The sequence below is a fragment of the Eublepharis macularius genome, chromosome 4 (assembly GCF_028583425.1).
Source record: "Eublepharis macularius isolate TG4126 chromosome 4, MPM_Emac_v1.0, whole genome shotgun sequence".
Classification (NCBI taxonomy): domain Eukaryota; kingdom Metazoa; phylum Chordata; class Lepidosauria; order Squamata; family Eublepharidae; genus Eublepharis; species Eublepharis macularius.
The window spans coordinates 101,720,002-101,745,099 of NC_072793.1; the positions used below are offsets into that span (position 1 = coordinate 101,720,002).

Here is a 25,098-nt window from a genome sequence, read left to right on the forward strand (position 1 = left end):
ATATCTCTCTAAGATTGGGGTGCAGAGCTCCAACATGCCTCTATATAGTAGTTGACAATATCACAGCCTACATCTGTGATATCTGAATACATATATCTCAGAGAAGAAAGACATTCCTCAGGATATCTAGTAAATGTACCATTAAAACAAACTGGCATGTACCATTAAAACAAACTGGCAACCAATGAAGAACATGACAAATGTTGCAACTGAAGTTTGGCTACTGTCTCCAAATAGTGGCTGAGTTATCACATTATGGACCAACTGAAGTCCAAAACTTCAAGAACAGGCACATACAAAACACCTTAGAATAGTGTAATCAAGACGCTTTCAGTGCATACAGGACAGCAACCTGATCTTTTGCACTAAGTAATTTAATGAGCTGAAAAAACATACTCCCTGGATGTGTACCAGCAGTGTTGGATCCAGGATAGAGTACTCCTAATCCTAAACCATAAATTTGATCCCTAAAGAGAAGGAAAGATTATCAAGAATAGTTATATATCTGAATCGGCAGATGCACCCAGCATAAGATACTCCATTTTGCTTGGACTGGGATTCAGTTTATTCACTCTCAACCTGTCTGTAATTGACATTCATGGAGAAATGTGTTCCTCCTGATGAAGGAAAGAAGAAACGAAACTGGGTATCATCAACACCCTGATGATCCCACATGCCAAACCGTCACACTCTACCATGTTAATAAGTAGCATGATATTTTTATACCTGGCTAGTCCTTTGAAAAATTTTCCCATCGCCATAAAGTCAAGTTGATCAGAGCAATTGAAGACTACAGTCTGGATAGCTAAAGCTTTGCCCAGGTCCTTAGTTGTTTCTGTTTTGCCTGTTCCAGCTGGTCCTGCAGGGGCACCTCCAAATTTCAAGTGCAAAGCTCCAGTAAGCGTCAGGTAGCATCTGTTACAAAGAATACAAGAATCAACACATTTTTAAGGCTGGAAGGGATCCTAAAGCCATCTTAATAACATCTTAATAACATAATAACATTTGATTTATATACTGCCCTTCAGTATAACTTAACGCCCATTCAGAGTGGTTTACAAAGTGTGTTATTATTATCTTGTCAAATCACCCACACTATGAAATTTATGATTTATATATAAGCATGACAAAGTGTGCCACAAAATAAGAAGCTTGCAATGATTCCATTTAAAGAGCACCATGGATCATACCAGCAGAAAAGAACAGCATTTATTAAGACAAATTCAGCTCAAACACATGAAAATTATATCTAAACATTCTTTCGAATCCCCAGCTGGTGATCAGTTAGATTTAAAACATGCAAGCAAGGTCCATCTGATAAACCCCCTGAGAACAATTATTTTAGCATTTCAGAAACCCATTTTAAATCCCTTTTGCTCTCTTATGCAAAAGCACCAATAATCAATACTGATACTCATCACCAGGTGTAAGCATTTTATATACAAAAGTAAACCCTATGGAATTGTTCCAGGTGATGAAGATCCATCATTCAATATTAGTCACAGAGGATCACTTGCTTAAATTGCTCCTGCAGAATACTGCAAATTGTAAGGCCATATCTTTATTCAATTTGCAGAAGATTCATTCCATATTCAATATATATAATTGACTAATGCATTGTCTTAATAAAGACAAATATACAAGCATTGGCTTACATATCTTTACTAAAGAGAAATACTTTTCAAAAGGAAGCTGATGTTTCTTCAAGACGCGTGATATTGGATCCCAAAACAGTGAGCAGAGCAGAGCCTGCAAAATGGAACTTTCCTGTCTCTTCCTTGCTGCTGAAGCCCCCTGTACTCCTACCAAGTCACTTGAGAGTTAGAGTGGAAATACAAATTACTAAGTACCTGGGAACACTACAGTGCAAGATTTTATGTGTGGTCCTCAATTCATGTGCAGGCTATGTCTTGCTTGGCGCACATGCATGCTGCTTTCATGGGAGCTCCCTTTGTGTGATTGCATCTGCAAGTGATTCTGAAGGACAAAGCGCCAATTCAGCTCTGTATTTGCTGCAAGAACCAGTATTGTAGGCTCCTTTGACTTTCAAATTTGCATTTATTTAAGGTGTGGGAAAGTGTCAAGATCTGCACTTCAATTAATGGACTTGGGAGGTGGGGGAAACTGGGATTTTGGCAGTTGTAAACAAGAGAATTTCCTTGTCAAAGGTTACCTACAGGGGTAGCAAAGAAAGGTATAGCCAGAGCTATTTCTTTATAGAAATGCAATGCAACAGTTTGCATCAATTTCAAATCATATTGTTATCAGAAGGGGAAAATGGAAAACACTGGTGCCTCACAATAAATGGAATACTTTTAGCAGTCAAGGAAGATCTGATATCAAACCCGTGAATGTACTCACGCAGACCAAATGGAAGTGTGACTGTGTAAGTGAGTGTATGGGAAGTGGGAGGGAGAAAACATGAAATGAGGCTCAATTGAGCGTCACTAGGTACTTGCAATGGCAAACCAGCTCTGATAGTCTCTTGCCATAAAAACTGCACTGGGGTTGCCATAAGTCAGCTATGACTTGAGGGCAATCTCCACACCAGGTACTTAGTATTGTGTATTTCCACTCTTAGAGGGCCCTCAGAAATGATGACACATGCTACGAACACCATACTGCTATGGATCAAGCAGAGTCCAGCTGAATAATTCTCACTCCACAAACAGTTTCAGAATTGCACATGTATGGTTGTGCTGTCCTATCCAGACTCGGTACTTGACTCCATCCCTCTCTTCCTATGGGTTTATTACAAACCAGCCTGGTCTATCAGAGCTTCCAGGTCTGCTCTTACACCTTGCCTCATAGCAAGGTCTCATGGTCTTGCTATCTGACTGCCTATGTTCCTGCTTCCCAGTAAAATATTCTCTCCAGCTGCACCTCCCTTTCAGCCCCCTGCTCTGTCTCCTTTCTTCCTAAACTTTGATCTCCATCTAGAGTGGACAAAGTATCATTGACCTGGTTTATCTACTTACATGGTTGAACTAAACTTACAATACAACCAAATGATCTGACAACTTCCTCAAGAAGACACAGAATATTCAAGATACTGCTACTAGTATACTCCAAAATCACTTTCTTGGATTGTGTCAAAACTTTCCACATCCTGCAACCTGTTCAGGAGAAGCTTAACCATGGCGTAGCTGCTTATAGATGTAGCAAATATGGTAGAGTTTGTCCTTTAGTTCAGTTTTCAAAGAAAAATCCATTTACCCAGGACTACACAGATACATGTAATACCTCTGTATTATTATACCTATCAGTGAGAGGTGTGATCACCAGGCGCCCAGTGTTGCCTAAGTATTCATAGCCATAGATAAATTCTGCATTCACTGCCCGGATGTACAAATCGTCTCTTGTCCAATAGTATCTATCAATAAATAAAAAGTCAAACACAAAACGTACACAGGAGAAACAGCTAACAAAAACATCAACGTCTATAATATTTTACAGTGCTACAGTCCAACTCATCTGGGTTAAGCAATGCTTATTCTACTTTAAAGTTGCATATATCATTGGTACATGCGAACATGTCACGATTAGATACACATTTTATTTATGAAGAGCATAACAGTGGTACAAAATGGACTTTACAGATCTCTGCCATAGCCAGGGGAAAAAATGACATCTGAGCAACTGACATATAACTCTGAGGAAGGAAGAACATGAATTTCTCTAGTGAAGATAGTAGAGTTAGCCTGGAAAAATGACTTTTCTAAATAAAATTATATAATCAGAAGCAGTTAAAAGTGCATAACAGCAATGATGATGTCTGAACATCCTTTGTGGACCCTAGTAATTATTATGTCTGAGGCTGTGCTTCATGTGGTCCCATTTGACCTATATAACTGATGCTTGAAAATAGCTAAAAACACTCAGCTTCTCTCCACGTTACTAGTATTGTCTAATAAAAATATTAGTAACAGATAAAAGGAAATCTCTCACCTGAGCTGGGAAATCCATTCAAAATCATTTTCACTCATGACGTTCTCTTCAATTAGTTTAGCTGCCACATCCTTGGCATGGACTTCAATCACAATGAGAGCAGATAAAACTCCCCGCTGCATCCGAGACAGCTTCCCTCGCACAAGTGCTACTAGATCACTCAGCTGTACCAGGAAAGCAAAACAAGTCAGACCTGGAGAAAAGATTGTGAGTCTCTTTGCAATGCTTCAGCTAGCAATGTATTGAAGTATGGAAGGAAACTGGTGCTCCTTAGGAGAGAAAAACCGACCATACACTTTGTTTAAGTTTATTGCCGCAGGAAACCACAAGAAGCATCACTGAACATTATGAATACCATTATGAATATTTCTAACTTTCATTTCCTTCACTGGGTGAACAGAACACATGGAACCATAGTTCTGGGTAAGTTTTCCTGTACAGATAACACCCAGACCATGTTAACTCCATTAAGCACTACAGATAATAGCAAACCAAAATCTATTGTATACTAGATGGGACAAAGGTTTGGTAGGATGGCAAAAGAACAAACATTAGATTGGTTATACCTATATTTTCCACTTTTGATACAAGTTGGCCAAATTTGAAACTTTCAGAACTAATTTTTTTACCTCTTGTGGGCAATACTGAAAACAGGTTTTCCATATATAAATAATTTAATCTTAGCATGCAGTTAAACAATATTTTTACCTGTAGACTTAGCTGTGCAAACAGCCTGGAGGACAAGTCTCCAGCTTCCAGGGCCTCTGACACTTCTTTTGTCCAGAATGTTTGACATCCAGCAATGGTTACCTGGCCTGGCCAGTCTAAGACCCATGTAGTCCGTGGTGTCTTTATTAAAAAGAAATTAATTTTAATAGTAAATACAGTGGTGGGGTTTTCATGGCAAGAGACTAACAGAGGTGGTTTGCCATTGTCTGTCTCTGCAACCCTGGCCATTAGAGGCCTCCCACCCAATTACTAACCAAAGCAGACCCTGCTTAGCTTCTGAGATCTGATGAGATCAGGCTCACCTGGGCTATCCATGTCAGGGTCCTAAGCTGAGTTACACCCTCCTAAATTAGTGGGTTTATGATGGTAAAGCTATGCTTAGGACTTCACATTGTAACTCTATCAGTTCACTATAATATATATTGAATCGATGCATCTTTCAAAGGGTTTGCTGCTTGGCTGGATAAAAGCAACAGCCTTCACTATGCACAGTGCTTTTTATTATTTGTCTTCTTTTTTAAACAGTAATTCTGCTTCATATCAAAGATATCTGAAAGATTTCCTAGTAATCCAGGCACACCTCCATTACCACTGATATTGTCTCATGGTTAAAAAAAAAAATGTTGGTCTGAAGGAAGATAGTTGTGAGCTGTCCTTATAAGGCAGTTTTATTATGGAAAGGAAAACCCACTCTATAGAGATCCACCCCTGAATTAATTGATAGCCTAGTCCATCCACTTCTACAGAACTGTCCACAGGTTGACATCATGACTTTATTAGCCTAACTATCCTCTCCATTGAAAGCAGCAGTAAACACATAGGCTGATTCCAGTGTGGGAGAAGAGGGTTTAAGCCAGTTTAGATTTTTACCTTCCTCTTGCAGAGCCTCTGACTCTGAGGCTGAAGCACCTCCGCCTTAAGCATACATATAATTCAGTTTTGTGATTAAACAGGAAAAAATAAGGAGATAAGGGGGGAGAACTCAAATAATAAATATACAATAAAAAGCTAACCAGCATTTTTTAAAGGTAAGAGTGCTCTTACATACTGGAACACAGTAAAGAGATAGGATGTGAGTAGGTTGAAGTTTTAGAAGTGGTGTTTGAGCCCTAAGATTCAGGAGTGTTGGAAAGAGGGAGGGAAAGAAAGAGTAGCCTTAGACAGAGGACAGGAATCCTAGCTGGCGAACTCCCAAGATCCAGAAAGAGCAAAAATGAGGGGAAATGGTCTCTCTCTTCCCTACCTCCTGCCTTGCCTCGCCCTCAGTTTAGCTATGCTCAGTCCTGCTTTAAAAAAAGAAATAAAAAAGACTCTGGCTAGTAGAAACTATTACACAGTGATTGTGATTACTTCAGCAATAGCAAAACTGTGCCACCCACCTCACCCTCAGCTTGGCATTATAGAACCTGTTGCTGCACAGTCACCAGCTACCCACTTGCTAACCTACCCAGACAATGACTCTTTCCATCTCCAAGGTTGAGCCATGAGGAGTGAAGCGCATACATTGCTGCATGAGCTCAGCTTCTGTCTGCACTCACATGCTTACTGTGCAGCAGGAAGCAGAGCAGCAGACTGGCTGCTGAGCTTGGGTGAAAGCACAGGGGAGAGGGGGAAGAGGCAGGGAGACAGAGACAGAGCTCCACACTCTTCAACAAGGGCCTGATAGCACTGCTGCAGCCCCCCTGAAGTTCTTTCATGCTCAGGAAAAGCAGGATCTGGCCAGCACCACTCTTGAACATTTAAGATTGCTTGACTCCACTGAACACTCCTCCCTACGGGCAAAAATACCAGACTTTTATATATATGGTATTTTCTCTGAGTTTTTCCTGGACAGTCCAAGAAAATACTGGACTGTCCAGGTGAAAACCAAACACCTGGCAACCCTAGGGGCAGTTGGTGACTACATGCCTCAAATGCTGGGGAGTTGCATCATGGTGGTAAATATGCCTGGTTTCTTTAAACAGCTGCAGACTGTGGCCTAGACAGCCAGAACCAATCAAGACAAGTAGAAAGATGGCAGAGGAGATAATTCAGCTGGAGCTATTATCCAATTCCCTCTTGAGTTCCCATGAGGTCTCCCTCCCATGAACTTAGGGGGGCTCATTGGGGAGGCATACTCATGGGACAACCCTTTAAAAGGATCCCTCAGTCAAGCCAAGGAGTCATACCAAAAGGCTCTCCCACATGCAATGGAGAGGACTGGGAAGGAAGGCAACAACAAACAGGTGATTAGCAACCCCCTCCCCTTCCTGATATGAGGCTATGGGGACTTGTAGGCCAGGATACAGGAAGGCATGTCAGCTCAGGATCCTGATCCTTTGGTCTTGAAGTTTAGAGCCTAGGAAGTTTAGAGCCTAGGGAGCAAAAGGTTACAGAGAATGGGCAGTTAGTAATGTTACTCCTATATTACCAACTGCAAGAGCCTTGCCCCCTCAATCAGTCTGGCCTGCAGCATATGAGAGAAGTTGGCTTCCCATCTCCCTATACCCTCCTAGCAGAAGACAGTGGTTGGTACTTATCTGGACTGTATTCTTCTGGAATGGGCAGTTAGTGAGATTGCTCCTGTATTATCAATTGCAAGAGCCTTGCCCCCTCAGTCAGTCTGGCCTACAGCAGACAGAGAAGTCAGGATCCCAGATCCCTATACCCCCTCCCAGCGGGGGGTGGGGGGGCAGTACTTACCAGGAATGTGTTCTTCCAGAAGTGACATCATCATGCTGCCCACAGGAGCAGCCAATTATTTGAGAATCAGCTTGTTTGAGGCCAAAATTGGTCCCAAATGAAGCAGGCACTATTCCCACAGCCAGCGCAATGATGTCACTTCCAGAAGAAACGTCGTCACACCCGCTAGGGACGCACATGTCTCACATGTTCCCGGGATGCCTGCCAGTGGCAGGTGATTTCAGGGCTGCCCAAACCCTCCCACTGGTCAAGGAGATAAACTGCTGGGAGATTGCCCAACAGGCACCTGGGATCCATGGAGAGAAGGCCTATGATTGATTAAGGGAACTGCTGATTTCTTTGTAGATAAGTGATGGGCCTGGCCCTGGAGAAAGTAAATTTTAAAATTTACCTTTCAGGAGATATTATAAAGGAAGGGTTTGTCAAAGTGTTAGGTATTGTTTAAAACTCTTTCACCTAACTCCGTCTGGTCTGCAGCCAGAAAAGGCCCAGAGCTTGACTGAGTGAACTGCTGGTTTCTTTGCAGGCCCGGAGATAGAGAGCTTCAAGAGCAGCAGGAGCCGTGGAAGAGCTCACAGAGAAAGAAGCAGCCCACACTTCTTCTTTAAGTGAACATGTTTGATTTGTTGGTCTCTGTGTATCACTGGAAACCATATGCTAGAGCTTGCCTTTGTTCAGAGTGCCCTTTCTGAAGGGCACTGAAGCTTCTGTCTCTGCAAATGTTGCTATGTTCATAGCAATTATGATTCAGTTATACCTGTAGCTGTAAAGTTGTTGGGTTTATGACAAAAGTTTGTTACCACGAAAACTACCATATTTTGAGAGTTTTCTTTGAGAAGCAATTTTATATTACTTACTAAGCCACAAAGGTGCTGTTATTTATTGAGTTGAATCCCCAACCTCCAGCAACTCTCCAACTGGAAAAAATAATTTAGGAGAGGGATCTATGTAGCCAGGGTTCTGCTGAGTTATGCATGTATAGCTGAACATGTGGTTGAAAAACCATATATATCCATCTACTGGTTCCCAGTTTCATTCGTAAAGTGAACACACTTTAGCTTTTTCTTACAAACAGATGTACAGACAGAATGATGGTTGTTGTGGGTTTTCCGGGCTGTATAGCCGTGGTCTTGGCATTGTAGTTCCTGACGTTTCGCCTGCAGCTGTGGCTGGCATCTTCAGAGGTGTAGCACCAAAAGACAGAGATCTCTCAGTGTCACAGTGTGGAAAAGGTGTTGGCAGGCCATTTATATCTACTCAGGAGGGGTGGGGTTGAGCTGAGTCATCCTGTAAGAGTTTCCCAGGGTGTGGAATGCTAATGGCGGGAGGCTTCACTGTGTCCTGAGGAGGTTCTTTTGCATATGGATTGGTATTTGATGTGCTAATCTTCTCTGCAGGGCTATTGTCGGGTGTTGATTCATCCTGGGTTTGATTGCTCTTTGGATTTCATTTCTGGAGTAGCCATTTGCCTGAAGTGCGTGGTTTAGATGATTAATTTCCTCATTGAGATAGTGCGGCTCACATATCCGTCTTGCGCGATCCACTAATGTTTTCATTATGCCTCTTTTCTGTCGGGGGTGGTGATTGGAGTTTTTGTGTAAGTACCGATCAGTGTGAGTTGGTTTCCTGTAGACCTTGTGACCTAACTGAAAGTTTGCTTTGCGGATGACCAAGGTATCCAGAAATGGGAGTTTTCCCTCGATTTCTTTCTCCATTGTGAATTGTATGTTCAGGTGGATGTTGTTGAGATGATTCAAAAACCCCATCAATTCTTCCTCCCCATGGCTCCAAATGATAAATGTATCATCCACAAACTGGAACCATACACTGGGTTTGTGGGGTGCTGATCCTAGAGCTGTTTTTTCAAAATGTTCCATGTAGAAGTTTGCTATAACTGGGCTGAGTGGGCTCTCCATGGCCACCCCATCCATCTGTTCATAGAATTCGTTATCCCATTGGAAGTAATTGGTTGTCAGACAATGATGGAATAAGGCTGTTACATCCTCTGGGAAAATCTGATTAATAAGTGCAATAGTGTCTTTTACTGGAACCTTGGTAAACAGGGATACAACATCAAAACTGACAAGTATGTCTTGTGGATTGAGTTTCAGAGAACTGATTTTGTTGATGAAATCCGCTGAATCTTTGATGTATGATGAGGTTTTCCCGATGTGGTCCTGCAGGAGATCTGCCAGATGTCTAGCTAATTCATATGTCGGTGAACCAATGGCACTCACAATGGGTCGGAGTGGGACTGAATCCTTATGTATTTTAGGGAGTCCATATAGTCTAGGTGGCTGTGCTTCTGTCTTGCATAGTTTTCTGTGCGTGTTGGGATGTAGTGAGGAATTCTTGATCAGCGCATTTGTTAGCCTGGTGATTTTGCAGGTGGGATCTCGTTTTAGTTTTTTGTAGGTGGAGGGGTCCAGGAGTTCCTTAATCTTCTTTTTGTATTCCTCTGTTTTCATGATCACTGTAGCATTGCCTTTATCAGCTGGTAGAATGATGATGTCTGGATCTGCATTGAGGGTCTTGATGGCATTTCTCTCCTTGCGTGTTATATTGCTGGTGGGAACCCAGGATGAATCAAACAACCAAGGAAAAACAGTCTCCTACAGGAAAAGTGTTTTTGCCATATATCAAAGGAATTACTGATCAGATGGGAAAGTTTATGAAAAAGCATAACCTTCAAGCAGTATTCAGACCCACCTGAAAAATACAACAGATGCTACGATCAGCAAAAGACAGTAGAAACCCCCTCACCTCTGCAGGAGTATACCGTATACCCTGCAGCTGTGGACAAGTTTACATCGGGACCACAAAGCGTAGCATCTAGACAAGAATAAAAGAACATGAAAGACACTGCAGACTTGGACAACCTGAAAAATCAGCAGTGGCTGAACATAGCCTAACTCAAACAGGGCACAGTATCTAATTCCAGGACACCAAAATACTGGACAACACTTCCAACTACTTTGTCAGACTGCACAGGGAAGCCATTGAAATTCACAAGCATAAGCAAAACTTCAACAGGAAAGAAGAAACCTTAAAAATGAACAGAGCATGGTTTCCAGTTCTGAAAAACACCAGGCTAACAAAACACTCTACACCCGACAATAGCCCTGCAGAGAAGATTAGCACATCAAGTACCAATCCATATGCAAAAGAACCTCCTCAGGATACAGTGAAGCCTCCCGCCATTAGCATTCCACACCCTGGAAAACTCTTACAGGATGACTCAGCTCAACCCCACCCCTCCTGAGTAGATATAAATGACCTGCCAACATCTTTTCCACACTGTGACACTGAGAGATCTCTGTCTTTTGGTGCTACGCCTCTGAAGATGCCAGCCACAGCTGCAGGCGAAACGTCAGGAACTACAATGCCAAGACCACGGCAATACAGCCCGGAAAACCCACAACAACCATCGTTCTCCAGCCGTGAAAGCCTTCGACAATACATCGTACAGACAGAATGTACATGCATTCACTGTAATGTGTGAACAGGGCTACTTACATCTGGATAAACCTTGAGTGCTCTTTCAATGTTGTCCCGAACGCTGGCCTTCATGATCTTCTCAACTTCCAGCAGCCAGTCCTCTACATTGCCCGTGGGATAAATGGGAGAGAAAAGCTTCACTTCTTCCCCCTCTGCAGAATACATATGTGTAATCTCGAGATCTTCTTGAAAGAGTAGCTAATGAGAAGAGTGGAGAGTTATCGCTCCTTTTCTGAATTGGACAAGGCAGTCATTTTTCTTTATTAGTGATCAAAAATTATATAGCTTCCGTAAACAGATGATCAATATTTTAATCCTTTACAATTACAATCATATGATACAAACTGATTACAAATAGACTATGTTGACTTGTATCATTGTAGAGTCTTACCAAGCCTACTTACTAGAAATAAAAAGTGCAAAATTAACAATTCTATACACTGAAATATTACATGATAATGTAGAACTAAATGATCGCTACGTGCAACTTGATGAAAATTATTCAAAACATAGGCTCTAATGTCTGTCTACGTAGGCAGAGGTATAGTCAATCTACTATTCAATTCATTTTATGAAATCAACTTACTGTCCACCTTACTGGTGCAGGTTTAAGATGACACAGAAGAAAAAAATGCTACATCAATTCAAATCAGCTGATGTTGACTCGCATATGTCTGCTAATATATTCTCTAGATGGTTATGCATATATGAAGGCCATGAAATGTAACCCTGTGCCAATGAAAGGTGCTAGAATAATAGTCCTAAAGATTAAATGTACTAGGAAGAGGTGAAGCAGAATTGTAATTACCTTTAGATTAATCTGCCAGTAACTTACAACCTGATAAAATATGCACTGGCCTAAAGCCACAGTTTAGCTTGCTATTATAATCATACTACCACAGCCAAACTTAAATGCTCTCACTATCTGCAGCTATACCTCAAGACAAGCATTTCAACAAGAGGATCTGCCTCCTACCCCAGAGCAAAGAAGCTTTATTTACCCGCGCAATATTCTCAAAACACTTGCGGAGATGAGGCTGCACGGCTGTGGGGTCCTTGGTCTGAGAGAGTATCTCTAACAATTCATCATCAGAAAGGAAGTAAAATCTGGAAGGAAAGAAGGCTTATGCTTTTTTCTCTGGTCTAGTAAGAGCACTACCAATGAAATGCTAAAAAGTTAATTTGGGGGGTTTCAATACTAAAAGCACTTACTCCAGTGCAGAATCCATTTAGATGTGGATACTAATGGGAGGCTGAGGTGATTTTCTTCTTTTAAACGTCTGAGCACACAGTATCCCTACCTACCTTGCTGCAGGATCCCCTGACTAGGGGAACATAGCCTCTTTCCCCCGCTTTAGTATCTTGGGTATTTTTAAACATGCACCTTAGGTATCAAAATTAAAGAATCAAACTCCTCCCTCCCTCCAATCTGCATCCAACCAGTTGGGTTGTGAGAGGGGAAGAGGAGAAATGGTATTGAAAAAGACCACAAGTTTGAAAGAGCTACAAGCATCCTTCTTACTCATGGAGTCAAGACAAAAACTGAGAAGCATCTTCTTCTACTAGGTGTTCTAGACACGTTGGGAAGTCCAGCCTCCAGTTGATGAGAGGACTCTCCCATCAGGCCATCACGGGAAGTTTTCTTCCTTTGCACAAGAAAGCACTCACTCCAGAGGAGAATCCATTTATGAAGTGGTTTCATCAATTTTTTCATATGTTGTAAACAAACAATCTCAATGCTGTCATTTTGGTTTTCATGATGCATTTATAACTACTGCTCAGAGCAGAATAATGAGTGGAAGCCCCACCCCACAATCCCACATACAAAATGTTCCATTTCCATAAATACCTTTTATTTGCATTCTACCCATTGGGACTAGAGGTGGGCGTGAATCACAATATGAACAACAACAACAACAACAACAAACGCATGAATCTGGCTGATTTGTGGTTCGTTAACACGTGGTTCATGCGACTGTGTGTTAACAAACCCCACGACTTTTTAGGCCTGATTTGTGTGTTTCGTGAGCAGTTCATGAGCCCAGACAGGCTGGCACCGCTCCATTGATTTCCTAGGCAACGGAGGCCTGGAATGCCGGCAGACCTTTAGTTGCTGTGGAAACCCCAATCTTAGCCCACCTAACTTTTTTTTAAAATAATTTTTATTGGATTTTATAGTGGGGAAAGGGGTTACAACGAGACAAAAAGATTTCAATAGCAGATTTGTGTACAAGACAAATATCCCTCCATCCATAATTACAGCAAGATATTACATACCCAGTTAACGCCCCTTCTACCTTCAAGCTTCCCTTTTAATCTCTGCAATCATTATTTATATTCTATGCTTTCTTATCCACTTTACTCTATTTCTTAATTCATTTCTAATAATTCTTTCCTTTATATATGTTATGCATAAATCACATTTCCAATCCCTTACATTTTAACCAAAATTGTTAATCTCTTAATTATTCCAGGAGTAGAAGATAAAAATACAAAAGTAGAGAATATAAGCAGAAAGATAAATGATTCTTACTATATTTCAAGATAGGAAAAAGGAACATTTTTATACCAGTTTTCCCCCATTCTCTCCTCTATTTTAACCCAGCCCTCTTCACTTATAAATTGGAATTTTCATAATTGTGAGGTTGGGAAGACCAAATAAGTATTTGGCTTAAACACTAATTTATATTCTAGAGAGGGTAGGTCTTTCATCTATTTTATTCAAGCCATCTACATTTATCTATTTGAATTTTCATAGTAGTAAAACTGGGAAGAACAGGTAAATATTTGGCTTAAACACTAGATTATATTCTAAAGAAATAGCTAAAGTCTAGGAAGGATTAAAGAATTCCAAAGACCCAATTATCACATTATCACTAATCCATTAGCTATGAATATACATAATCTAACATGTTACAGAACATCTAAGCTTTCAATAAGTCTGCATTACATATCATTAAGCACAGAGAGGGAGCCTAAATCATAATCTATATTTCTCCCTTTCAAACAAGAAATAAAAAAAGAAAACAAAAAGCTCCTCGGCCCCCCTCTCTTATCCATTAACAGTATAACAGGTTAGAGCGACAGATAGATATAAAAGGTTAAGCCTAAATTATTGGATCACAATCTGGATTTCATTCTCGTTTTTTCTTCTTCCTCCCTGTAAAATGGTACATCAAGTCTTTTTCCCATCTGCACCCCCAAAGACGACTTCTTATCTTCTAACCAGTTCTGGAAGGGGTTGGTAAAAATAGTGTTAAGTCTCTGTTTATTCTTCTTGTTTAAAATACGTTGCATTCTTTTCTCCTCATTCAGAAACAATACACTGGGCTTCTTCTTCATAGGTTTGCTTCGCTGCCCCTCCTCTTCCTTGTTTATGTCTTGTCTTTTTGCAGAGACGTATTGATATGTTCCTCCATTTTGCAGGCTAAACTTTTCCTCCTTCCGTTCTAGTTTTCTTTCAGCTAGGTCTGCCCCTTTAGAGATTTCTTCTGCCTTATCATCTTTTATAGTGTTTTTATCCATTTCCACTCCAGATATCATATCTGCTTTAATTATTAATTCATTCTTCAATTTAGCAATTTTTTGCAAGTTGGAAAATACTCCTTCTAGGAAAGCAATTTCAAAGTTACTTATAAGTCCAAACTCTCATTGAAGTGGTAGAAAGCTTCGCTTTTATTTATATTTTCAAAGGATTTATTGCTTCCAACTCCAGCCTGCTGCTGAGAGAGTTTTCTTTGCAATCAATCTTCCGTGCCTTCCTCTCTCCTCCCAGCCTTCACCCAGCAAATAACTGCCTTGCAATCAAGCTAATTAGCCCTCGTGTAGTCATAAATCAGTCTTCTTTCTTAATGGGAACTCTTGTAGGGTCGCAATGCTCTGTCTTCCAGTTGCCTTTATTTGTCTTATCAGGAATCCACTTTGTTTTTGCTTCAATTCATTTTTGCTTGACGGACCTTGGGCTTTTGTAGCTTCGTAGCCATATTGGCTACTCCCATGGTCCTTGCTTTTGGAACTGGCGTGGGGGCTTCCCGAGGGTTGCCAGTCCCCTTGAGCTCCTCCACCTTGTTCCAGCCTGTCCCCCTCTCCGTGGGGGGGACTTGGAGGCCTGAATTCTTGAGTCCCAAGGAACCAGGAAGCTCATGGCAGAGAGCTCATAACTCAGCTGCTGTGCTTTTCACTACTCCATCCCGGAAGTCAGCCCACCTAACCTTGATAGGCAGGTCTCCCTTCCAACCGTGGAGCTCCCAGTCTGTTACATGGGAGCCAAGAGCAGGGGGGGAGATGGGCCTTCTGTAGCCATGGGAACTCCAATTTTATCCCCTCAAACCCTGTTAGGCAGCTCTGACTGCCAACCAGAGAGCTCCTGTTATGCTCTATGGGACCTTTTCGCTATATAAGGCACAGCTTTTAGCCTCCTGCTTTCAGTTTCAGCAGACAATGGGAGAGAGAGGAGTGAACTGTTGCTGGCATTGGAGGGAGGGAGGGTGGAAATGAGCTTGGTTGCTGCTGGCTGGAGAGGCTGAAAAGCCTCTTCTGCCTCAGTCTTGGCTTTGCTGGGAAGGATGCCTTCTTTCCTCCACCCCACCCATCCCACCCAGGGCCTGGGCCATTTGGCTCTGGCCTGGGACCTAGCTTGACTGAGGCCTACCTTTTTTCTGGGATTTTCTTTCTTTCTCTTTATTCCTTCTGGGTTTTGTATTTTGAGCACCAGTTCTGCCTGCTCAGGTCCGGTGTCTGTGTGGGGTGGTAGGGCTCTACCCCATCCCACCCCGGTCTCAGGGCCACTGCCAGGCTCTGGAGTCAAGCTAAGTGGGCACCTCGGCTGGGGATTCACCTTGTTCCTTTCTTTTTGAGTATTATTCTGCTCTTTTTTATTTTGTGCACCTGTACTGCCTGCTCTGGTCAGGTCTCTCTCTGTGTGGGGAGGTAGGGCTCTAACCCACCTGGCCTTGGGGCCAAGCAAAGCGGGCACATCTTGAAGAGGGCTGACACTCACTCTTCTTTTGTTTCCCTGTTATTCATGCTTAGCAGCACTATGAGGCTTAGAGCAGCAGCCAAGGGTGGTTAGGGGGGACTGCAAAAGTTGTCCTGGTTGCCCATCAACCAGCACTACAGAAGGAGAAGACTCGATGGCACCAGAGACTCCTACTAAAGAAGATCTGCCTGTGGGGGCTGTGGAGGAGACAGAAGCGGTCTTACAGTTGGGAGGAAGAGGATCTCCGAAAACTGTTGGAGGAGGAGGAGAAGAAGGAAGAGGGATCTCAGGAGGAATGTCGGGGCTTTACCTCCACCTCCCACATCCCAAACTCTTGGGGCTGTCCCTGACTGCAGTACACCCATCACTCCGTCTTCCTGGCCTAGGTCCACACCACGGTTAGTAATCCTCAGTTATCCTCGTGACCCACCTCCTGGTCCTTGTTTCAATCTCTCTATCTGGAAACACTTTCAGACTGTTCCCAATGATCCCTGTGTGGTACAGTGCCACTCCTGCGATGGCCTGGTGCATGCGGGCTGCAACTCTAAGCACCTATTGTCCATGACCCTGTGCAAGCACATGCAGAGGCACCACCCGAGCCTGTTCCCTCCGGCCTCGCCCTGCAAAACATCTGTTGGGGGGAGAAAGAGGGCGGCTTCAAGTTCAGCTCAGGGAGAAGTGGGAGAGGAATGGGAGTCCACCCCGATCAAGAAGCCTTGCCCCAAGGGTGCGGCAGGTGGGAGTGGGACGCCCTGGCAGGCCATGCTTGCGGAGGTTGTTCCCTTGGGGTCGGGGACAGCGCCCTTGAAAAGGGTGAGGTTGAAGGCTCAGGAGGTGGGCGTTCACATAGTGGTGGATACAATTGCCCTGGAAGGACTCCCTTTGTCCATCGTGGAGGGAGTGGGCTTTTGCAGGCTGCTTCGTTATTTTGCCTCGTGGTTCCAGATGCCTTCGCAGCTCACCATTGGCCAGTGAGTTGTGCCCGCTCTCTACTAGTGTGTGCAGAACATGGTGTCTAAGGAGCTGTTGGGTGCTAAAGGCCGGCAGATATGTGGAGCAGCTGCCATCATGGCTACCTCGGCCTCACAGCCTACCGGTGGCAACTGGAGGACCTCTGCTGCCCCAGGCAAGGATCAGGGCCACCGAACAAGGTGCCACCCTTGGGGCCGGGCTACAGGGTGGTTCTGCTTCAGGCACGGGAGATGGATGATGTTCACATGGGGAAAAACATTGCCTCCTCAATCAGGTCAGGTCTGAGGGAGTGGGCGCCCGGGGTGGTGGTGGTTTGTGCGTAGCTTCATCTTCACCGACATGGGAAGCAACATGCTGGCGGCCCTGAAAGAGGCCTCCCGGGCCTCGTTTGCTTAGCGCATAAGCTGCCCGGGTCATGAGGGATGCTCTTGGGCTAGGTAGCAAGCCCAGGCAAGCCTGGGATGAGGGAACATTGTCCATGTGCCAATTGTTGGACAGCTGCCGGTGTGCGGCTGCCCAATTCTCCTGCAGTGTGAACTCTTCAGGTGAGCTGCTCCAGAGGCAGGGGGAGGGGGTGATCCTGAGCAGTACCTCTTCCAGGACATGCTCACCCGCTGGAAATCCACCTATGACATGATCACTCATCTGTTGGAGCAAAAAAGCCCGGTGTCAGACATAATGTCATGGTGGCCATTCTGCAGAAGAGAGAGGAGCTCAGTCTCAGCTCGGTGGACTGGCTTGTCCTGTGTCAGATGCTGCGTATCCTGAAACCATTTAAGGACACCACCGAGGTGCTCTGCTCTTACCAGGCCACCCTGGGTCAGGTCATCCCCCTGATCCACAGGCTGGACCAGGTGCTGAACAAAGAGCTGGAGCATGAGGAAAGCTCTTCTCCCCAGGGTCAGGGACCTGATCAGGAGGTTGCAGGAGGGCATAGCCGCCCACTTGCATCCTCTCTGTCAGGAGGCACCATATAGACTGTCCTGCCTCTGTGACCCCCATATCAAGGGCAGCATTGCCATGTGGCAGGGCAAGCTGCATCAGTGGAAGAAGGAGCTCCGCAGAGAGGTGCACAGGTTCCAGGCCAAAAAGGCAGGATGGAGGAAATAGGGCAGGGGAAAGGAGGAGGCAAACGAGCCAGGCCATGGGAGCACCTCCCAAATGGATCCACTCGAAATCTGGTCATTGGTCAGCTGGGCGGTTGGCAGCAGCAGAGCAGGTGCATCTGTCACGGTGGAGAGCTCTGCGGGGGCCATGGTGCATGAGTACCTTGCCGAGCCCACCAAGCCCCCCCCACTCAACCCCCCTGGAGTATTGGGCCTGAAAATCTGCCGTCTGGCCAGACCTCTCCGTCGTGGCCACTAACATCCTTTCCTGCCCTCCCACCAGTGTCCAGAGCGAGCGGGTGCTTTCCCACCTGGGAGACCACCTCTGACCCCACTGCGCATGCCTGCACCCGGACCTGGTGGACATGTTTTCCTTCATCAAGGTTGTGGAGAAACACCATTCTGTTGGTGGAGTTAATTTCTATGGGCTGCAGAGGGGAGGGGCCAGTTCTGGAGTAGAATTTGATTGGAGGGAGAGCAAGTCAGTTGGTGGAGGAGAGTTGGAAGTTGACAGTTGGTGGCTGGAGTTGAGGGAGAGATGGCTCTGAGGGGAGATGTAGATCTAACGTAACCCCAGGGACCAAAGTATCGGGCCTGCCCTACACAACATTGAATTAGGGCATGAGGGAGACAGAGTAGGGGTTTCTTTTCAGGTTGTATCCTTTTCAGGTTATTCCTTCCATTCACTGTGTATTTGCCTGTGTATAATTAGAAGTTAAATAAATGATTTTTTGGAATTTATGAAAAAAGAAAGATCTTCTGTTCCACATAGTCCCCCAACCGCTTGGGCCCACTAGCAGAGGAGGGAGGTTAGGAGGCTGTCCCGCCTAACCAGGACCCCATACAGGCGTGGTGGTGGCAGCAACTACCCGGAGACAGGAAAGTGAGATGGCTCCTCCAGGTGCTAAGTTAGGCAAGGGAGGAGTAGGCAGAACGGTTCTACCAGTTAAGACAAAAAAGAGGAGAGAGGCCCCGTTTCACCACAAAGGTCAACCTCCACCTGCTTGGCTATCCCTCCCTGGACCTGGACTGCTCTGGGCTCTGAGCCACCCCAGTCTATCGGGGTCTTAATTTTGAGGTCCAAGCTCCTCTGCTGTGGGCTCAAAGTCTCAGGGCCACTGCCTGGCTTTGGGGCCAAGCCAAGTGGGCACCTCGACTGAGGGCTCACCTGGTTCCTTTTTTTTTTGAGTTTATTATTCTTCTCATTTTATTTTGTGCACCTGTCCTGCTTACTCAGGACAGACCCTGACATCACCCACCTGCCCCTCTTATGATACCTGGTGTATCCCTCCCCCCGACCTATGGGGAAGGGGTTCCATCATTGCCGCCACAGCCAGCAGGTGGGTGATGTCCATGACCACCGCTTCTCCTCAACACGAGGGACGGCTTTGCACATAAAACTGTAGAACACGGTGAGAGGGACACTGATCCATGGGACCTGCAGTCTCCTCTGTGTCAGGGGGGAAGGGGTTCCATATTTGCCGCAACGGCCAGTAGGTGGGTGATGTATGTGGCTGCATCCTTCTACAGTCCCTACTAGGACCTACCGTCTCCTCTGCACCAGGGGGGAAGGGGTTCCATCCATCACCGGCAGGTGGGTGATGTCTCTGGCCGCATCCTTCTATGGTCCCAAATGGGACCTACTGTCTCCTCTGTGGGGGGGTGGGGCGGGGGAGAAAGGGATTCCATCCTTGCCGCTATGGCCACCCTATGGGTTATGGGGGAGGCATCCATCGATCTGTCCATCTGTCCTTCCCTTCTCTGGATGGTGGGTTTTGTCTGTCCCTGTCGGTCTCTTGCGGTGTGGGGGGAGGGCCTGGTTCAGCTGCGTTGCTCCTTGTTCTCCCTGCGGAGGCCTTATTTTGTTGATCTGTCCTGACCGCCACACCCGGAAGGTGGGTTCTGTAGGTCCCTGTTGGTCTCGGGGGGGGGGCTTTTTTGTGCACCTGCCCTGCCTGGCTCCAGGTCTGTCACTCACTCCCCCTAATGGGGGGGAAGAGTTTGCATTGGTGCCAGCTGCCCACCGCAGCAGTGGGTTTTGTTGGTGGTTGCATCCTTCACAGCCCCCATTCGTAAGTGAGCCATGATCTCCCGGCATGGGACATTGTCCTCCACTCACTCAAGTGGCCTGCCATGGCAGGACCATGGGTTTTGTCGGCAGCTGCATCCTTCACGGACCCCATGCGTGGGACTAAGTTCATTATTTAGTCCCTGATGGGGGGTTTTAGCAGCTGCTCTTCCTCTGGCAAGAGAAAAGGCTCCTAACCTACAACCTACACACCTTCCCGAGGGGAACAGGTGCTCAGAGAAAGAAGAATTAGGAAACAAAATAAAAAGGACTGCTGTGAGCCTTCAGTCGAGGAACACATTAAGCTTGGCCAAAGAGTCTAGCAGTAGGCACGGGGCCCATGGGTTATGTTGGTGGCAACCGGCTCCTCAGCATGAGGGGCGGTTTGCACATGAAGCTGTCCAGGATGGTGGGAGGGCCCCCTATCCATGGGACTTAGAATGGCCCTCCCCTACTGCCATGGCAAGCCCATAGGTTCTGCTGCTGCATGCAACATTTAGGATTCCCCCTGTCCTGTTGCTGAATCCTGTTCCTCCTGGTTGTTTGGGGAGGACATCCATCACTGCTGCCATGGCAGGACCATGGGTTTTGTTGGAGGCCAGGTCTTCTAGGGTGGTGGGGGGCCTGACGCTGTTTTGATCATGTTCAGTGATGTGCTGGTTGCTCCTGCCGCCCGCCATGGCTGGACCATGAGTTTTGTCGGCGGTCACTCCTCTGGGGTGTTTCAGCAGCTTCTCTTGCTCAGGCCACAGAAGAGTCTGCCACAGCCAGACCATGAATTATGGGGGAAGTGTCCATCAATCCATTCTTCCTTCCGTCCCTTCCATGCACATCCCAGGGTGAGGGAGATGCCCCCCCCCGGCATTTAGAATATCCTTCCCCAAATGGGGAGGCATCCATCGATCCATCCATCCATTCTCTTCCCTGGAAGGCGGGTTCAGTAGGTCCCTGTTCCTGCTGCCATGTCTGGAGGTGGGTTCTGGTCCCTTTTGATCCCTCTCTGGCAGGGGCCGTAAACATAGTTCAGCTTTGCTGCCCTGCAGTCTCCATGTGGAGGAAACGGGAACCGTCTTTCGCCTCCCCAACCTAAGGCAGGGGCTCCATCGATGCCGCCACGTCCGGAAGGTGGGTTTTGGTGGTCCCTGTTGGTCTCTGTATGGGGCCCTTATTTTGTGAACCTGTCCCGCTGGCCCCAGGTCCGTTACTCACTCTCCGCAACAGCAGGGGTGGGGGTGGGGAAGGGTTTGCGTTGGTGCCAGCTGCCCGCCATGGCCGGATCATGGGTTTTGTTGGCGGCCGCATCCTTCACGGGGTGTTTTGACAGCTGCTCTTTCTCTGCCCACAGAGAAGTCCACCATGGCCGGATCATGGGTTTTGTCAGTGGCTGCATCCTTCACGGCCCCCATGCATGAGATAAGAGGGCCATGATCTCCTAGTCTTCATGAGGGGCCCTTATTTTGTGAACCTGTCCTGCCTGGCCCCGGGTCCATCACTCACTGTCCACAATGGTGGCGGGGGGGGGGGAAGAGTTTGCATCAGTGCCAGCTGCCCGCCACAGCTGGACCATGGGTTTTGTCGGCAGCCGCATCCTTCATGGGGTGTTTTGACAGGCAGCTTCTCTTTTCTGCCCACAGAGAAGTCCACCACAGCCAGACCATGGGTTATGGGGGAGGCATCCATCTATCTGCCAGTAAAGGTGTGGAGGGCTTCCATCGGTTCTGCAACTGGCGGACATGATTCTGTTGCGTTACTCCACTGTCCTGGGGCAGGGGAGGTGCCCCCGCCCTGTGAGCGGGACTAACACTTCCCTCTGTCCAAACAGGGAAAGGCTTCTATCGATGCCCCCACATCCGGGAGATGGGTACTGTTCTTCCCTGGCATGGGGACAGGTATAGTTCTGTGCTGGCAGAATTGCAGTGGGGTCTAAAAGCATCTTACATCATTCTCTCCTTCATTTCCTCACAGGAAACCCATGGAAGATTGCCCTCCATAGGCCCACAGGGAGGGGGCGGCCACTGACAAAACCTATTTTCCTGACGCGGTGGCTGCCCGTAGGGGCATGCAGGTGGGCATATGGGGGGGTTCCGCCAGCTGGCAGCCAAACCCCCTGCCCCTGAGAAGGGAGGTAGCCGGCTGACCGCCTCCCCGAGCCTGCATGGAGAGGGCGGCCACCAACATCACTCACATTCCGTACGCGGTGACCACTGACATTACCCACATCTGGGGGTTCCTCACTTGAAATGGAGCCATATGTCAATTGGCATTGATGGCTCCAATTGTATTGAATGGGACTTTCCTGGGGGCACCGGCTTTGGGGGTCTATAACTTGGAGATAAGTATTGTAATCTTGTCTAAACTTGGAGGGTGGCTGGAGGAGAGCCTGCTGAAAACACGCTGTGAATTTGGGCTCTCTGAGCATGAGGGGGGCCATTCTGGGCTCCCACAAACCACGGACCGGTTCATGAACTGGCTGAAGTTCGTCAAAGTTCATGGTTCATGGTTTGTGAAACTGAATGAACCTCCAACCCTGTGGTTCTTTTTTTTTTTGGTTCATGCCCACGTCTAATTGGGACTCATTATAAAATGTCTTTGGGCCTCTACCCCTACCCAGGCTCTTGCCTCAGCAAGGTTTTGTTCATGCTGTTTGAATAAGATTGCCACAATGAGTCTCTCTACATGAGACATCTTACACGAGAATGCTCAAGTGAAGGGAGATGCAATGGTAGCCAGGAAGTGTAGTTTAAAAAGAGCCAAAGGCTCCGTTAATTTCACCTCTCTACAGGAGGGTAGTTTAAAAAGACAGAGCCAGCAGAGATGGTTCCTCAGAGGGTTTGTTAATTTCATCTTTGCCTCCCCCAAAGGCTCTGTCGATTTCAGCTCCCCTAGGAGTGGCGAAAATGAAATTAACAAACCCTCTGAGGAGCCATCTCTACTGTCTCTGTCTTTTAAAACTATGCTTCCCAACTAACATTGCATCTCCCTTCACTTGAGCATCCTCGTGTAAGATGAATCATGTAGATAGACTCTCAGATTCTGTTTTGACCTGTTTCCTGTGTGCACTGCCGGTCTGATCTCAGACACTGGTGTGCAAAGCATGCATCTATGTTTTATTTAAAATAACCTTGTGTTGTAAAAAAAGGGGAGGGAATACAATGGTTTGTGTTGTCCTGATAGCACAGGTGCAATCATATCACATCCATTTCAAAACTGCCTCCGTAGTTACCTGTACAGTAAAACCTTGCAGTGGGGGATCCATTCCTAGGATCATTATGAATGACAAAATTTGCAAATACTGGGAGACAGGGTTCTGCTGTTCAATAGTAAAAAATAAATTTCCCCACATAATTTAATGATGATGGCACATTGGGTGTCAAAATAGACTGGAGGCCATGCCATGGTCACATAAAGGACCCAAACTAAGCAAAACTCCAACTTAGGAATCCACAAATGGGTCTACTATATGTATGTAGGTTTAATTCAAGTTGTTGATTCTTATCATTAAAGTACTTCATAACCAACACTGACATAATTAATCTGATCATCTTTCAACCTTTCTAGTAATCTCTCCTGGTTGGTTCCCCCTGCCCAACCGATTATTTATCAGCTGCTGCCCATTAACAGGCTTTCACAGTGGAAGCACCCTCCTTGTGGAATAGTATCCTGAAGGATATTAGGAGGGTTTTTAAAAAATACTGCAAAGCAGAATCGGTCAGTAGAATTGAAGAAAACTGATGTTGCTGCCATATGTTAAAAGGTTGAGAAAAAACAAAATAGCTATATAAAAACACACAGATGACTTTAATGAATCAAAAGAACACCTCCACACAAATCCAAAACAGTCTGATGTGTCTGATACCTAATGCAGTGCCTGTAGAGTACATATTAGACTTCTTTGGATGCTGTGTGTTCTTTTGATTCATTTAAGATATATCTGCTCTTTTCATATAGATTCTTTTCTCTTTTTCTCAACCTTTTGGATTACCTAATCAGCCTGTCTTTTCTGGTTGGGTTTTTAATTCCCTTTTTCCTTTTTTTTGTTGCTGAAGTATGTGTCATTAGGGGGTTCAGAACACAGGCTGGGGGAGGGGGGGTTGCATTATTATCTGAGTTTATTGATTTTTGCCTATTGATTTAGATTCATGGTAGCTATGAGCTGCTTTGAGCCTTCTAGATGGAGGGACAGGGCAGGATATAAAATATTTTACCAAATAGTTTGTGTTGCCATGATTTTAACTTTTGCATAGTTTTCCTACTCCAAAACAATGAGACTGAATGGAACAGCTTCAGAGCTGTAAATATTCTCAAGTAAGAATTTTCTATGCAGAGGAAAAGAAAAAAAAACTTTTCAAGGGGTCTACTCAAAGAGACTGTCCACTTCTTCACTATTGCCCCAGGAAGTGCTTTTAAACTTGAATCTTGACGTTACCTTGGGAAGGCTCCTCTCTTGGTCTCCAAGTATTCACTTAGGCCTTTCTGTACTAGGTCCAGTAGTTTATTACATTCCCGTAATTTTTCCAGTAGCCTGGGATCAGGGCATACATTAATAACCTGGGAATGGCATGAACAACAGTTCTGTGAGTACCTCAAGAGCCACAGGAGCAGATATGAAGCAAAGAATGAGTAACATTTTAAAATGTGGTGAAGTTTTGCTTTTTGGAGTACCGGTGACAGTTAAGAATGCTGGCATTTCTTCAGTGAAAGAAAGGGCTTAGTAGTACTATGGAGTATACTGGTATTTTTAATACAAGGGACTGTGATGCAGAGAGCAGTAGGGGGAGGCATGGGAAGGATGTGATCACACTTCAAGCCACTTCTCTGTTATATACACAAGGATCACAATGAAGGTGGCAGGCCTGCCTCACTGAAGTGAAAAAGAGCAGGGGAAGAAGTAGCTGATGATATGACAATCTCTTGGGGTAAGAAGGCAAAAATGCTGCAGCAGTACCAGAATTTTAGCCAATGGTTCAGTTCAGAGATTCATCCCAGTTTGCAAAATCAATGAACTATGGTTTAGCACTAAACTCCAAACCCACTTAAATTATGGTTTCAAATCATGGGTTGGAACTAAATAAAGTGTCCATTTTGAATTATATGACACAATATAGTTAGAAGAAACA

At 45.4% G+C, this 25,098-nt stretch overlaps 1 protein-coding gene across 1 annotated transcript in view; it reads right to left on the minus strand.

The window, feature by feature from the left end:
- DNAH1 (dynein axonemal heavy chain 1) overlaps positions 1-25,098 on the minus strand; it is a 295,393-nt gene that overhangs the window by 133,281 nt on the left and 137,014 nt on the right. Inside the window, exons 23-29 of the mRNA XM_054976957.1 lie at positions 24,408-24,529; positions 11,859-11,964; positions 10,876-11,055; positions 4,657-4,797; positions 3,949-4,112; positions 3,260-3,373; positions 727-915 (exon numbers count right to left, since the gene is read on the minus strand). Coding sequence (XP_054832932.1) covers positions 727-915; positions 3,260-3,373; positions 3,949-4,112; positions 4,657-4,797; positions 10,876-11,055; positions 11,859-11,964; positions 24,408-24,529 — 1,016 coding nt within the window. The remainder of the gene's footprint in view (positions 1-726; positions 916-3,259; positions 3,374-3,948; positions 4,113-4,656; positions 4,798-10,875; positions 11,056-11,858; positions 11,965-24,407; positions 24,530-25,098) is intronic.